This window comes from Chiloscyllium punctatum, chromosome 1, assembly GCF_047496795.1.
Source record: "Chiloscyllium punctatum isolate Juve2018m chromosome 1, sChiPun1.3, whole genome shotgun sequence".
Classification (NCBI taxonomy): Eukaryota; Metazoa; Chordata; class Chondrichthyes; order Orectolobiformes; family Hemiscylliidae; genus Chiloscyllium; species Chiloscyllium punctatum.
The window spans coordinates 24,074,417-24,090,236 of record NC_092739.1 but is presented as its reverse complement, the minus strand read 5'-3'; the positions used below and the strand labels follow the sequence as shown (position 1 = coordinate 24,090,236).

Below are 15,820 nucleotides of genomic sequence, written 5' to 3'. Positions count from 1 at the left end.
TACCTCGAAGTCTCGCAACGCTAGGAGAAAAAGCTCTAGTTCAAACAAGTTCAAATCAACTTTATTTTAAACTGAAGTGAGTTAGCCTGTGGCAATACTTAATGTGCTTTAAACTTAAAATTCAACATATGTTCATTTCACTGTGCAAAAGACATTTGTCAGAAAATTAAATTTATATGTTTTGTAAATCAAGTACATCTGATATGTTGGACCTTGTTTGAAAAGACAGCTTTAGCAAGGCGGATTAAAACTTAAACTAGATCAACTTGTACAAAAATTATGCACTTAAATGCCGCAGCACAATAAGAATGGCTAAGGTCATGAATCTGTCTATGTTCAAGTTTCATTTTGCACCATGCTAAAGGCGGGATTTCATCTCAAATAGGTTCGCATAGGAGTGATCCAGTTCAGTTCAAAACCAAAAGTAGAATTTGGGTTAGAAACCTATCCCACAAGACAAGAAACAAAAGAAGCTATCAAAAAAATTTTCTTCAGGCAAGTATGGCCACTGCATAACTTGTAGAAAGTAGCACCTCTTTACCTGGGCAACATTGCTGAGAGATAGGACTATAACTTTTTAATGAATTCCAAACTTCAACAGCTATCTTAAAGAGTTAACCTGTTGTTTTCTCTTCATATTTCATATAGGGGTGGTGGCACAGAGATTGGCACTGCAGTAAAGTATGTGCTACATAAAGGGTTTCATGGAGGACGGCAAGGTGTCCTGAAGGTCATTGTAATTCTTACAGATGGTAAATCGCAAGATAATGCAACTGTGCCTTTGAGATTTGCTAAGAACAGTGGAATGACAGTATTTGCTGTGGGAGTCAAGCATCCAGGGTAAGAATAATTGTGCTGAGAGAGAGGTGTGATATTTTATGTGTGGACAACGTTTGCTACATGGTTCTTCACTAGTTGCTTATGGTGTCATCCATAGGTGGAAAGAACTGGCTAGTTTAGCCAGCATGCCCAGTGAGATGCATGTGTTCTATGCAGCACACTATAATGATGCTGTTAATGGTTTGTATACTACACTGACACAGTCTACAGTCTGCTCTGATGTACATCCAGGTAGGTAACATTGGTTTTAATCCTCTTTCTGAAAGAATGCAGTAAATCTCTACAGGTGCTTGACATATCCAAAAATATTTCAGGTTAATTTCTGAATTTTGCACTCCCATTGGATACCTGGTGTGCACATTGCATGATTTTCCATTTAATTAAAATGTTCATTGTGCAGTCAGATTTCCAAAAAGTCAGACCACTAGATATTCCTTGTGAAGAGGAAACTCTGCCTTCATGTAGAGGATACCCTCTGTTGTATAGTGTGCGCATTGTCATTGTTCTGAATGAAAGATCCATCAACACAAGTCTCGGCATCCAAGAAGTGCAGTGAGCCATCAGCAGCTGAATTGTATCCAACCCCAATCTACAACCTCATGCCCAACATATTCCCTGTCTATAGTTGCCACTAGGCCAGGTGATCAATCCTGGCTCAATAAAACTTATGGGTAGTGGTTGGGGGAGTTATTCCATGTTGGTAAGAAATAAAACAAGTTTCTTAATGAATGAATTAAAAAAGAATAGCTGGGAAACCACAACCAATTGATCAAATCTAAGCTCTGCAGTTCTGCATCAACCCGTCATGAACAGTGGTGGACAATTAAACAACTCACTGGGGGAGGAGGAGGCTCAACAAATATCCACATCTTCAATGATGGGAGACCCCAGCACATCAGTGGACTGAGACAAAACTAAAGTGTTTGCAACTACTTTTGGAGGAAGTACCAAGTACCTCCTACTGAGGTACCCAACATTACAGATACCAATCTTCAACCAATTCCAATTCACTCTATGTGATATCAAGAAATGGTTGGAGGCACTGAATATTGCAAAAGTTATAGGCCCTGACACCATTCTGGCAATAGTACTGAAGAGATATGCTCCAGAACTTGCTGCTCTCCTAACCAACCTGTTTCATTGCAGCTATAATACTGGCATATATCTGACAATGTGGAAAATTGTCCAGGTATGTTCTATAGTCAAAAAGCAGGACAAATCCAACCCAGCCAATGACTGCTCAATCATTCTACCCTCTATCATCAGTAAATTGATGGAAGGTGTCATCAACAGTGCTATCAAGCTGTATTTTTCTATTGTGAATAAATAATCTCCACTTGCTTGGATGTGCACAGCTCCAAAGACATGTCACAGCTTGACACTATGCAGGACAATACAGCCAACTTAACTAACATCACATCCACAAACATTTGGTTCTTCCACCACTGATGCTAGATTTACAGGATACACTGCAGAAAGTCACCAAGGCTTTTTAGACTGCACCTTCCAAACTCACAACTGCTATCATTTCGAGGACAAGAGCAGCAGATACATGGAATACCCACCAGCTGCAAGTTCCCTTCGAAGCAAACCATCGTCCTTACATGTGACTGGGTCCAAGCCCTGGAAATCCCTCCCCAATAGCATTATGCAGATACCTACACCAAATGGATGGAGGATGTTCAAGAAGGCAACTCACTACCACCTTTTCCAGGGCAGCTAAGGATGGGCAACAAATGCTTGCCCAGCCTGTGAAGCCCATGTTGCATGAATGAATTAATGCAAAAAAAAACTGCCTGCTAAGTTCACCTCCATTACCCCCTCTCCCTGCATTCCTCATCCCGTGAGAAGAAATAGAGACAACTTGCTGTGGAATCCTCTCTGGATTAAGCTTCGACTGATGGCCTTTACAACACAGGCACGAAATGCTTGCCAGTGTGCTGTCCTATCACTCTTAAGGAGATGATTGATAAGTGATCCAGTGATTATCTCACAGTGGGAGTTGTGTGTTAGCCACCACCCAATATCTCACTCCCAGACTTAGAAAAATATCGGAAAATATTGACCATATTTGCAAACTTGCAAACATTCAGGTTCTAGTTCCATTACAATCGCAACACAGGTTTCAGAGGAAGAATTATGCAAAATGACCAGATCAATTTCAGTAGTTTTTCATCCAATGGAAGATTAGCTTGGTGACTCTGACATCCAAACAGAAGAAACAATGATTGATGTTGCAGATACCTTTTGGCTTTAATGATTTTTTTTATGGGTTTGGAGCAGGGAATTAAAGTAGTTATACTGGAATCAGATGACTTGTAGGAGGTGGACAAAATAGGATTGCTAGAATGGAATCTGGATGTTGGAGGGAGCTGGATAACTTGGTCTTTTCAATTTTTAAATATTTACTCCATTTTGAATGAAGGTCTTGAATTATCTTTCAAGACCTTTAAAATTCACAAGGAAACGTAGAAATATTTAATTCAGTCACAGTTGTCCTCTGATTTCACAGCCTGCAAGGTGGTATCACGGTTTTGCCAGAGAACAACAGTCAATGCTGAGAAGAAATACCTTGGAAGCCATATTTGCTGGAAAGGCAACATTGACGGCCTGAAAGGACATGGAAAACCAATGGCTACCTTCTGTCCTTCCTACAGGTCAGTTTGTTCAACTCTTAATAACAGTAGGTGCTTTCAAGAGTTTGATTATTTCACCAGAACCTGATTTCATCAATAGTCATCCTGCTAACCCATGAACAGGACAGCTGATGGAAGGGATGGTGGCTAGGAATCAAAACACAGTGTCTAAGTGCATGTATGCATATACGCATCTAATCACAGAAATACATACATATCATGGAATTGTTCGCAAGCATTGCTCTAGATCTACACATCTTACCTTTGGTTGCTATGTGCAGTAATATCCGTTGGGAGAATTTTTTGGAAAACATTTACATGGCTTGAGCCTAGATATTTGTTCCCAAGGGGAATGAATGTGGAGAAAAAACAGGAGTATTTGGCAACACAAACCCAAACTTTAGAATGGCTTCTCAAACATTTTGATGTAAGGGGCAGGCTGGATTAGGAGGCAGGTCAGCTGACCTGGAAAAACCTGAAGAGGATGTCAATGTGATGGCAGGATGGGGAAATAAAAAAAACCTGCTTGGAGGTTTCCACACTGTGTTGAAAGCTTAAAAATAGAGATTAAAATAAGCCATCTTTCCTGTTCTGATACCTCACAGCTCTTATTACCCATGCCATCTAATTCCTAGTACTTATCCCCTTGTCCCCCATACCCTCCTTATCAATCTATGCCCCTCTGCTGACCCCCAGTTCTTTATAGTTCCTATGTCAACTTGGTGCCAACCCATGCCAAGTCTTGACCCCACCTACTACCTTTGTCCTTTTACCAACCCCACCAACTCACTCAGTATTCACTAGAAGCGGATCTCAGGACTTGTGCACAGAAAAGAAAAATTAATGTTCTAATGAAGTCGGTGTATTGCAGAGTTTACTTTATTGCAAAGAAAACAGTTACTCATAGAAACACTTCTACTGCATTTAAATTCCTTCATTTCAATAAGTCCTTTATGAAAACAAATATTTTGTTCAAGTGGAACAAATATTGAAAATTACAGTTCACATCAAGGAATCCAAAGCTGCTTGTAGTTGTCAATCGAACGTTGAAAGGGAGACACTAAACTGCTCTTTGTGAAACCTGCTCTTTGTGAAACCAATCCAGTAATATAGGTCATCAGGCTAGTCTCAATGCATTGAAAGAGAAAGCCATTTTTTCTGAACACTCCAGACCTTTTTTTCCAAACATAAAATGGCGTTGAGTTTTAAATGCATATCCCTTTGACAGTGTCAATGAGTTTATGCATTTCTTCTGTACAGGCATGTAGCAATCCTAAAGGACACCCCGACTTCTCCTAAATGACACATTATCTCCACCAAAGGACAGATTACTTCCCCTCAAAGGCATCCCAGGTCCAGATCCAAAGAGGTACCTTGCCCCTTTGTAAATGTACACTGACTGTCCAAGTGAATCCATGAGGTTTAGACTTGCACCGTTTAGGGTTCTGACAGTCATCAAACTTAAGCAGAAACAGGAAGCAGCTGATGCTTTAAGCAGTCCGCTGCCTCCATTAAGTTTAGATCCTCAAGTCCAAACGAAATCCTTTGAAAGTGGGAATTGCTGTGTGCTCATGGTTGAAACTTAGGAGTTCTGAGAGCTTTGGTTATTTTCACTATGTTGGAGTGTTTGTCTGATGCAATGAAAATCTGGTCTTTAATGTCAGTTCTGTCAGGTATACGATCTAAGTTACTGTAGTTGGGAATTCAGTTTTATCAATCATTAGTTAAATTTCAGCTGATTGATTTATTGAATAATTACTCATTTGAAATGGGACCACTGTCACAATAAAGAGATGAATATGTAAACTACCTTGTAAAGACTATTACGCTGAAGCAGTTTTTTTAAAAGACTCCTGAGAAATGTGGATGCTTGATTTTAATATGGATATTTTCAATCCATTTAGCTGGAAAAGGACATACAGTCAGATTCAAACTCGCTGTATCCGCACCCTGTGTCCAGGTAAATTGAAATGTCTGGAATTTCTGCAGGAATTTTTCAAAATTAAATCAGGAAATGTTTGAGCCTGTGTGGAACTATGACCTTAACTAATATGAGCATCATGTTCTATTACTTTTCATTATTTTTACCTTTTGTTTATGGCATGATGATGTTGCAACTGCTGATTAAATGTTGCAGAAATATGCCCAGCGTGCCTTTTCCTTTATTCCTCAGGGAATTGACTAGCATCAGCTTAATCCCCAGGATTTTATTATCCTAAGTACAGATTCTATGCATAGCCCTGCTTACCCTAACCCCGGGCTATGAAGTTAAGGGAGCCTGGCGAATATGGACATGGTGGTTCACAGGCTGAAGGTGGGAATTCAGCTCTTCAAGAACCTCAGAGACCTGCTGGCCAGGCAGAGGTCACCCGAGCAGCTCTCTGGTGCTTAGGGACAAGGGCATGTGCGATTTGATCAGCTTTTGGGAATGAGGCTGGGTGCAAAGCTGGCAGGGGCATGCGGAGTACAGTAAGCTGGGCTTTGAGAGGCAATGGCGAGAGGTCAATCTGGAGAGGAATCATCCGAGTAGGTGGCAGAGGGTTTCTGACATCCCCACTGGGTCTTGGGGGACAGGGCCTACTAACTGCCTGCCTCTAGTGTGGAGAAAGCTGCCAGGCTGACAGTCTGGCATGTGCCTCTGATTAAATCACAGAGAATCCAAGTTGAGGAGTTTAAGAGAGCCTGTGAAAGGACCTGACTTGGCTGACTGGTTGATGGACTACTCAGTGCCACCTCTAATAAGACTAACTGAGGCAGATGGATGGCAGTTGGCGAGCAGACCACCCACTGGATTTACTGAGCTTCCTGCCTTAAAACCCACTGCTGGGTGAGCATAAAATCCAGCCATTCGTTCCAGCAACTCAACTTGAAAGAGAATGAGGAATTTCTCACTTGATCATAATGAGATTAACAAGGATATTGGAGGGAAGGAAATGCTTGGTACAGTATTCATTAGAACATGTGAATGTCAACATTGGGCCAGTTTAACCTTCTGCTCATAGTTATCTCCACTGCAGTATCTTCAGGAGATGTTTAACAGCGGGCAGAAGGGAAAACGGTAACAGTAGACCCCCGTACACTCACTTTCAGAGCTGTGGATACTGGAAACAGAATACTCTCTCTTGGCTGGAGAAAATGTGAGCTATTGGGTATCTCAAAGAGAAGGTATCTCTTTGGTGACCAGGAAATATTTTATGCAAGAGGCAACCTTATGCAGATGGTAGAAATTTGACACTAAAATGAAAATACCAGTAATTTTGATAAATTCCTTTATTTTAAACAAGCTGGCCATTTAATGCATGTCTGAAATTACCAAAATGTTTGCTAAGCCATCCTTCTAATCTCTTCATATAGAATCACAAATATGAAATGTGATTTACCTTATCAGTGTATTGTTACAGATCCCTGTGATTCAGGTCCATGTCGTAATGGAGGAACCTGTGTTTCAGAGACCGTGGATGAGTACAGCTGCTTGTGTCCCCTGGGATATGGAGGGGATAAACATTGTAGTAAGTATCTCTTATAAGATCATAGAATCCGAGAATCATAGAATCCCTACAGTGTGGAAACAGGCCCTTTGGCCCAACAGGTCCACACTGACCCTCCAAAGTGCATCCCACCCAAACCTATTCCCCATGACTCTATATATACTCCTGAATAATGCACCTAACCTACACATCCCATGGCCAATTCACCTAACCTGCACATCTTTGGATTGTGGGAGGAAACCGGAGCACCCAGAGGAAACCCATGCAGACACGAGAAGAACATGCAAACTCCAACAGACACAGTCACCTAAGGCCGGAATCAAGCCCAGGTCCCTAGTCTTGAGGCAGCAGTGCTAACCACTGAGCCACTGTGCCACCCAATCTAGCCTGCTCTACCACTCAAAAGAGAATATGGTTATGGTCTCAAGGCTAATTACCAGTCTGTTCCCCTGTGGCCCTTAATTCCCTTACCTATCAAAATCTACACAACTGCCTTAAATAAGTTCACAATACTAAACTCATTATTTTCTGAGGATGAGAATTTTACAAACCATCAACAAAAATCCTCCAAGGAGAAAAAGAAACTCAAATTCTAGTCTCCCACTAAAGTAGTAAACTTATTTAAATAATTATATCAACTGTTACTTGTTTTCCATAACTGTAGGTAGCTTTCTCCTTTATAAAAAATGCTTTGAAGATCTTGAACCAAAGACTTTATTTTCAATTATGTTACTTGTTTACGATTCAAATACAAAAGCATTCTGAAATAAGGTAGCAGATAACACCAGAAAAATGGGGCAATTGGACATGTTTCCTGGGAGAAATTGGATCGAAGGATGAAATGAAAGAATTGGTAGATGGATCTGACCTCAAGAATAATGAGAAGTATGTTTTGATCCTTTTTTAATCTCTCTTCTTAAAAGTTCTTACTTCTCAGTCTGGAAATGATTCTGCATCTTCAAGCATTTTGGGCAGAATTTTAGTGTAAGTTGCCATGGTTCAGGTTTGGGGCAGGGGTGATGCAAACTCTGCTCTTGGGTCAGAAAGCTGAAAGGATGCCACCGACCATGATCAGAATTAACCCCAGTGAGCTGAAAGTTGGGTGAGAAATCAATGTGGAGCTATTGGGTAAATAATTTACTGATTTAAACAGGCAATTCCTTTAGAATAAGATTGTGGCTTTAACAGTCAGAGAACAGGTTCCCCAAACTGTATCGAACTTGCCAAGGGAGAACACAATGGGCAGCCATTGTTCAATGGTTTCTCAGGCTTAAATTAACAATCATAGCTACTGGGCTAGACTTGGGCTCTCTGCACTTAATTTGAGGTTGTGGTTTTGTTGCCTCACAGGCGACTTCTGAAAGCAATTCTTCCTCCTTTGATCCACACTTTGCCTTCAGTAGCCCCTCAGTGCTGTGGGACAGTGCTCCATTTTGCACCTCAAATGAGGAACTGCATTAGCAGTGCCAGCTGCCATCTCTTCCACTACATACTGCTGCAGAGTACAAAGCGGGTGGAGGCGGAAATCTCTCTTGGGCACTGGTGCTAATCTTGGCGCATGTCATCCATTCTTTTTGGGGTATGTCATTTGGGTAGAGATGAGGACTTCAACTTTTCTAACATCATCAATGTGGTATGTCAAGTTTGCCGCACATACTTTCTGGCTGAAGGTTTGCAGGTTGTAACATTGCAGTTATGTCTTGGAAGTCCTTGACATACTTGCATGCCTTGGATGAAGGAACTGAGGGCACTGTTGCTAAGTTTGCAGATGATACAAAGATAGGTGGAGAAACAGTTAATGTTGAGGAAATGGGGAGGCTGCAAAAGGCTAGGAGAGTGGGCAAAAGTGCCAGATGAAATACAATGTGGGAAAGCGTGAGTTTATGCACTTTGATAGGAAGAATGGACATGTAGACTATTTCTAAATTGGTAAAGGCTTGAGAATTCACACAAGGAGTTAGGAATCCTAGTTCAGGATTCACTTTAGGTTAATATGCAGGTTCAGTTGATGGTTAGGAAGGCAAATGCAATGTTAGCATTCATTTTGAGAAGGCTGGAATACAAGAGCAGAAATGTACTGCTGAAACTGTGTAATAGAATCGAATGGACATTTATTGTCACAATTCCTCCAATCCTTCAGAAATATTCTTTCACTTCAGTCCCTTGGATCCTGCAGCAAGATCTTCAGGTAAGAGGGAGATACCTGGAGTGGGATTGGGGGCGGGCACTAGGTGCAAACTTCCCAGGGCTCTGACCTCAGGAAGCAATGGAGATTTTTTTTAGATTAGATTCCCTACAGTATGGAAAATGGCCCTTCGGCCCAACACCGACCCACCGAAGAGGAACCCACTCAGACCCATTCCCCTACCCTATACTTCACCCTAACTAATGCACCTAACACTATGGGCAATTTGGCATGGCCAATTCAGCTGACCAGCACATCTTTGGACTGTGGGAGGAAACCGGAGCACCCGGAGGAAACCCACGCAGACACGGGGAGAATGTGCAAACTCCACACAGACAGTTGCTCGAGGTGGGAATCCAACCCGGGTCCCTGGTGCTGTGAGGCAACAGTGCTAACCACTGAGCCACCGTGTTGTCCCAATTTCAACCATTCTGACCCTGTGCTCTCACCACTCACATTTTGATTAATCTGGAAAGCTGGAAAGTTGGAAATAGTTTGCGAATGGTGTGGATGAGTAAATTTCTACAAAACCTACTGCTACAGCAAATAGGTTTCCAACCTTCTGGCAGCTTCCTCAGCCCACTGCAAGCAGATCCATTATATAAAAAAACTCCCCCCTCCCCCCATTTGTTGCTTTAATTTCAGAAATTGTGAGCTGCAACATCAAATAATACAGTATAGAACATAATCTTTCACATTAGAAATCATACCTCTCAGTGTCACCCTTAGGTTTAAAATACATTAGTCAGGAAAAACAGGCATCACACATCAGGTACCTGTCATATCATATATATATGGTATACACATCTGAGCATACAAAGTAGTCTCAGTGTTTCAAAGATATCAGAACATCACTATCTGTAGCCAGGAAAACTAGCATGTGTGTGTGTGTGTGTGTGTGGTGGGGGGGGGGGGGGGGGGGGGGGGGGGCTCAGGTTTCAATCTGCAGTCCTTGTTTTTACCTTGCAAAAAGAGTGGTCAAGTGATCTGATACAAACTCTAAATATTGATGGAGATTACAGTCTGGTTCCCTGACAAAGTGGATGTTGGTTAAATGAACAAAAAAGGTACATTAGAAATGCTTTAAATTCATGGTTGAGAATTTTGAGGCAATGTATTTTGGTAGAAGAAACATGAAGAGACAATACAAGCTCAATGGTACAACTTTGAGAGGAGTACAGGAACAGAGGGACTGTGGGGTTCACGCCAATGATTCTCTGAAGGTAACCAGGCAAGCTGAAAATAGTTGTTAAGAAAGCCTGTAAGATTCTTGGATTTATAAACAGAGGATTATAGTATAAAAGCAAGGAAGTGACACTTCATCACTACGAACCATTGGTCAGACCACATTTGGAGTAATGTAACAATCTGAGCATCTTATTTAAGGAAGGATTTGAAGCCATGGAGAGAGTGCAGAGGAGATTTACTAGAATGATATCAGGAATGAGGGATTTTAGATACAAAGAAAGATTAGAGAAATTGGATTTATTCTCCTTGGAGCAGAGAATATCAAGAGGTGACATTATTAGATTTAGATTAGATTAGATTACTTACAGTGTGGAAACAGTCCCTTTGGCCCAACAAGTCCACACCGCCCCGCCGAAGCGCAACCCACCCATACCCCTACAATACCCCTTCACCTAACACTACGGGCAATTTAGCTAATTCACCTGACCTGCACATTTTTGGACTGTGGGAGGAAACCGGAGAACCCGGAGGAAACTCACGCAGACATGGGGAGAATGTACAAACTCCACACAGTCGCGGGAATTTAACCCGGGTCTCTGCTGTGAGGCAGCAGTGCTAACCACTGTGCCACCCACGTGTCACCGTGCCGCCCACAATTATTGAAGTGTAAAAAAATTATATAACAACATTGACAGGATAACGAGGGATATTCTGTTTCCTATGTTATTCTGTTTGCTATGACTAGGAGTGAGATGAGGAAAAAGTTCTTTTTTCAGAGAATTATTAAGATTTGGAATCATTGTCTGGGAGCGTGATGGAGGCAGATTCCACATAAGGTTTCAAAGAAGAGCTGGATACATATTTGAAAGTGATAACTTTAGAGGACTGAGAACATAGGGCTGCAGCTGGGTAGCTCTTCTGGGAGTCAGTGATGGGTCAAATGGCCTCCTTCTGTACTGTAAAATTCTATGATTCAATATCTTTTGATAACTGTACAGCTAATATCCCTTATACATTATATTTAATAAAAGGTTTATGATTGCTAGAATCTAACAATTAGCAATTGTATCAACTTTAATGAACATTTTTCTTCACTAATTATCTTTTATTGTTTTATTATTCAGCTGGAAACAGATACCTGAGTAAGTATCTGACTTAAACAATTCATTCAGTGGAATGTGCAATTGCAAAGCCATGTCCTCATGATCAATGTATTTACCTTCCCCATGCAGTACCTGCTGGCATTATGGACTGTTCTGTTAACTTGATGTTTTTGGTGGATGGGTCATGGAACATGGGCCTCGAGGGATTCCTTCAAGCTAAAGCTTTTATTAAAAGACTTCTTCGGTCCATTATGAGTTCTTCAGCAAGACTCCTAGTGGGATTTGCTCAGTACAGTGACAACGTTTGTATTGAGATTGGATTGGGACAGTACAGTGACTTCAATCATTTGTTAAAAGCAATTGATGGCATATCCTTTAACGGCGGTAAGACTTTCACTGGAAAGGCCCTGCAATATGTAGCAGAAAATGGTTTCAGTGAAGACTCTCGAACGAATGTTCCTCATGTTCTCGTAGTATTTTCCAATTCCAAATCTCATGATTCAGTGCTACTCGCTGCACAACACACCAAAGAAAAGGAGATATTTATTCTCTCCATTGGAAAAAAACACATAAAAAATCAACTGAACCATATAGCTGGAGACAGTCAGCTGGCATTTGCATATAATGAACCCCAGGAACTTTACAGTAAGGTTTTGGAGCTCAGGACAAAGATATGTGGATTTAACATGCCTGGTAAGTCGGAGTTTAATTATATACTTTTTTAGCATAGATTTTAATGCTGGGTGAGATTTGGGTGGGTACATGAAAAGGTGACTTGCTGCAGCAGAAATGAGACTGGTTATTTTACTTTGAGACAATGGCAATGCCCGTACCCAGTTTGAGGCAGCAGTAAGAGAATGATTTCACTATGTAAAATAACTTATCCCCAGATCTAATGCTGTATCTAGGTATTCAATAGGTATGAATTCTGAGCATTATATTCCCTTAATATCTTCATATCTTCAGTAATGTCTGGTAGAGTCAAAATGTGAAGTAAAAAATGTATGGAGTAGAAGTCTAGAGACATTCCCTTTCATTCTTGGTGAAGAAAATCGCATAGAGGAAATTTTCTGCTGTGGTGTGTCTGGCTACAAAGATGAACTTTCAGTAAGAGGTAAGAAGTTAAAAGTTTTATCTTGGACCTCAAGGTTCAAGTAACCACAGGCGGCAATCCCTGTCATTATACTGGATGCTGGCTAATAGTAATCTGTGGCATTAAGCTCACAGTGTATTTTGGAGCCAGTGACAAGTGATGTATTGTAAATATCTATACCTTGAGGGATACATCTCAGTTAGTCAACAGCCACTGGCTTTACTGTCTGTGGCTGTCCAAGCTGCTCCTGGATGTTCCAGGCTGGTCACACCTTTACAAGAAGATTGGAGCTCGAAGATCTGGGTCCCTTTCCTCTTCAGAGGAGGGTAACCATTTCTTTGCTTTTCATGAAGGAATGGCAGTATTCTCTTTGCATTCTCACTTGTGTTCAGTGACTCACCTGAATACGCCTGTCTGATTCTGTAATTGATTTTTATGAGGGAGCACCTTTTTGCTGGTGCAAGTAGATGTCAAGATGTGGTTGGTGAGAATGTGGCAACAGCATGTGGATCTCCAATTGGATAGGCAGTCACCGGCATTGTGGACCTCTTCCTCTAAGGCACCCTCTTCAATGTGAAGATTAAAGATTAGTTTAGTTGTGAGCTTAGTTACATTTGCCTCTGCTTTGTAATCCTGAAAGGAAGCTCAGGATGCCTAATTTGCCTTTGTCAACCTTCTCCTGCTACCTTGACTCCAACCCACCCTCCCTACTGGATCTCCATTTGTCTATATTTGTGTATCTATTGCTTCTTTCCTATGCACTTGGGGGTTTTCAGTGATCCACTGGTCAATTGTGCAGCACTGCTGGAATTCATCAATTGCTGAAACCCACCCCCCACCCATTTCTGAGCTCCAGATTGACATCCTCCTCACATCTTCCACTCTCCAGATCCTGCTTGACTGTGAAAACTGCTGACTATTCCAGGATTATCTTGGAGTAACTCTGGTTCCTTGACTTTGGCATGCTGAACTTGCCCTGTTTCTGCTTCCTCAGCTGCTGCAGTCTCTCCCTGTCAATATTCACCTCATTTCAGCTGCAGGATTCCTAAAATAATAGTAGTAAGCTCAATTGTCTTCAATATTTTCTATACATTTGGATCTTCTATTCCTCAGGCGTCTTTGCACGAAATTCAAGTCTGCATTGCTGCTCACCAGAGGGTATTTCCCTGATTGTCACCTCATGCTATCTGCCACTTCTGTCAGTGTGTGGTTCAGAGTGAGGGTTGTTAGAGATACCTCCCTTCCACAAATCCTCATTTTATCATTAGACAGATCCTAGAGAAAATATTGATAGTGATAGAGGGTACACTACCATAGAGTCTACAGGAAAAGGCACAGTTCTTAGTTAACAAGATGGTTAATTACATGATAGCAATAACTCCAACTGTATTATGAATCAAACATCACTACTAGGAGTCTCAGGATCTGTAGGCTACTGTAGAAATCATTGCTTCCAGCCACTAACTGTGTCACTTCACCAGAAACTCAATGTAATATAAACATTAACTTCTTTGAAATCTTATACAATACCTTCTCACCTATCTCCACTACTCTCACCTCTAACAACATTTGTAAGTGCTCAGAAACCTCTGTCACTAAGTTTGAGAACATCTGATTGGCTGTTTCTGTCTCTTCAATCCCTTTTTCTACCTCACTTTTACTAAGGTTTCCCCTTACTTTGCTGTAACCTTCCATTTTTCTCTAATGTCTCTCCAGTCACCCCATCAAGCTCATCTTATCTATAAGATTTACTTCCAGGTCTCTCAAACCTCTTTGTCACTAATTTACTGAATATTAAAGGATTGGACACTCTGGAGGCAGGAAACATGTTTCCGCTGATGGGTGAGTGCCGAACCAGAGGACACAGCTTAAAAATACAGGGTAGACCATTTAGGACAGAGATGAGGAGAAGCTTCTTCACCCAGAGAGTGGTGGCTGTGTGGAATGCTCTGCCCCAGAGGGCAGTGGAGGCCCAGTCTCTGGATTCGTTTAAGAAAGAGTTGGATAGAGCTCTCAAGGATTGTGGAATCAAGGGTTATGGAGATAAGGCAGGAATAGGATACTGATTAAGGATGATCAGCCATGATCATATTGAATGGTGGTGCAGGCTCGAAGGGCAGAATGGCCTACTCCTGCACCTATTGTCTATTGTCTATTGTCTAATATCCAGCGTCTCTTCCTGGATCTCATGTTAATCAATCGATTAGAGCTTTACTCTTGCCAATTAGTTTTTTCTTCAGCATTAACCAGCTCCTCAAGAAGTCTTTTCATCTCTCTACCATTTCAAAGTACCATTTCTGTCTTTCCCTTTCTAAAGTTCTTGAAGCTTTTTCATTTCCTGAATCCATGTATTCCATGTTTGAATCTCTCCAGTGAGGTGTCAATTCTTGCCATTGTGCCAAATTGCCTCTTGTCAAAGTAATGAAACAGTGTCTAAAATGACTATCCATCCCCACTCTTTCTTGACCTGACTGCAGTTTTAATTACGGTTCACCATAACCTCCTCCTCCAAAATTGTTCTGCTGTCATCCGGCTTTAGGGATCCGCAGGACTTTCACATAGTTCTTTTTTTTTTCCTAGTGAAGGGGGACACTCCTGTTTATTTTTTTTTATTTCGCCTAAGTGCGGTAGTGCTTATTTTTATTCCCCAGCACCCATGGTGTGTGTGTGCAGGTGCGAGACACAGTGAAAGACACAAAGTGTACCAATCTTTATTCAATTTCCACCACCAGGAAGATAGGAAAAACACCCGAGTGGCCAGTGACAAGCACTGCCCTTCACATCAAAGGGCAATGCTGTGTGATCAAAACAGTGAAGGGGAGGGTAGGGACTAAATCAAAATAGAGTTGGAGGGAGAAATAATACACTCCACTCCCTGCAGCGCCCACCTCTCCCTGAACGACTCCAGGGTGTTGGTGGACACCGCGTGCTCCTTCTCCAAGGACACCCGGGCTCTAACGTAACCCCGGAAGAGGGGCAGGCAGTCGGCCCTAACGACCCCCTCCACGGCCCGCTGCCTGGACCTGTTGATGGCCAGTTTGGCCAGGCCCAGGAGCAGACCCACGAGGAGGTCCTCGGAACACATAGTTCTATTCTTCATGATCTAATTATAGCCAGAGAATGGTCTGTGGTGGTTCCTCTTCCTGCCCTTTCCCTGTTACTCCTCATGTCCCCTAAGGATCTACAATACTGATAACATTCGCCCTTCCAAATTTGCTTCTGTGGAAGAAAACAAGAGCTTATGCAAAAATTCTGTGAAAATATGAAAACTACAGAGATATCCTTTG

The 15,820-nt window shown here is 41.7% G+C and overlaps 1 protein-coding gene across 1 annotated transcript in view; it reads left to right on the top strand.

The window, feature by feature from the left end:
• The window catches only part of LOC140481699 (von Willebrand factor A domain-containing protein 2-like), a 40,284-nt gene that overhangs the window by 12,423 nt on the left and 12,041 nt on the right, over positions 1 to 15,820 (top strand). Inside the window, exons 5-13 of the mRNA XM_072578280.1 lie at positions 386 to 495; positions 649 to 840; positions 938 to 1,071; positions 3,353 to 3,497; positions 5,381 to 5,436; positions 6,878 to 6,985; positions 9,105 to 9,152; positions 11,462 to 11,479; positions 11,570 to 12,133. Coding sequence (XP_072434381.1) covers positions 386 to 495; positions 649 to 840; positions 938 to 1,071; positions 3,353 to 3,497; positions 5,381 to 5,436; positions 6,878 to 6,985; positions 9,105 to 9,152; positions 11,462 to 11,479; positions 11,570 to 12,133 — 1,375 coding nt within the window. The remainder of the gene's footprint in view (positions 1 to 385; positions 496 to 648; positions 841 to 937; positions 1,072 to 3,352; positions 3,498 to 5,380; positions 5,437 to 6,877; positions 6,986 to 9,104; positions 9,153 to 11,461; positions 11,480 to 11,569; positions 12,134 to 15,820) is intronic.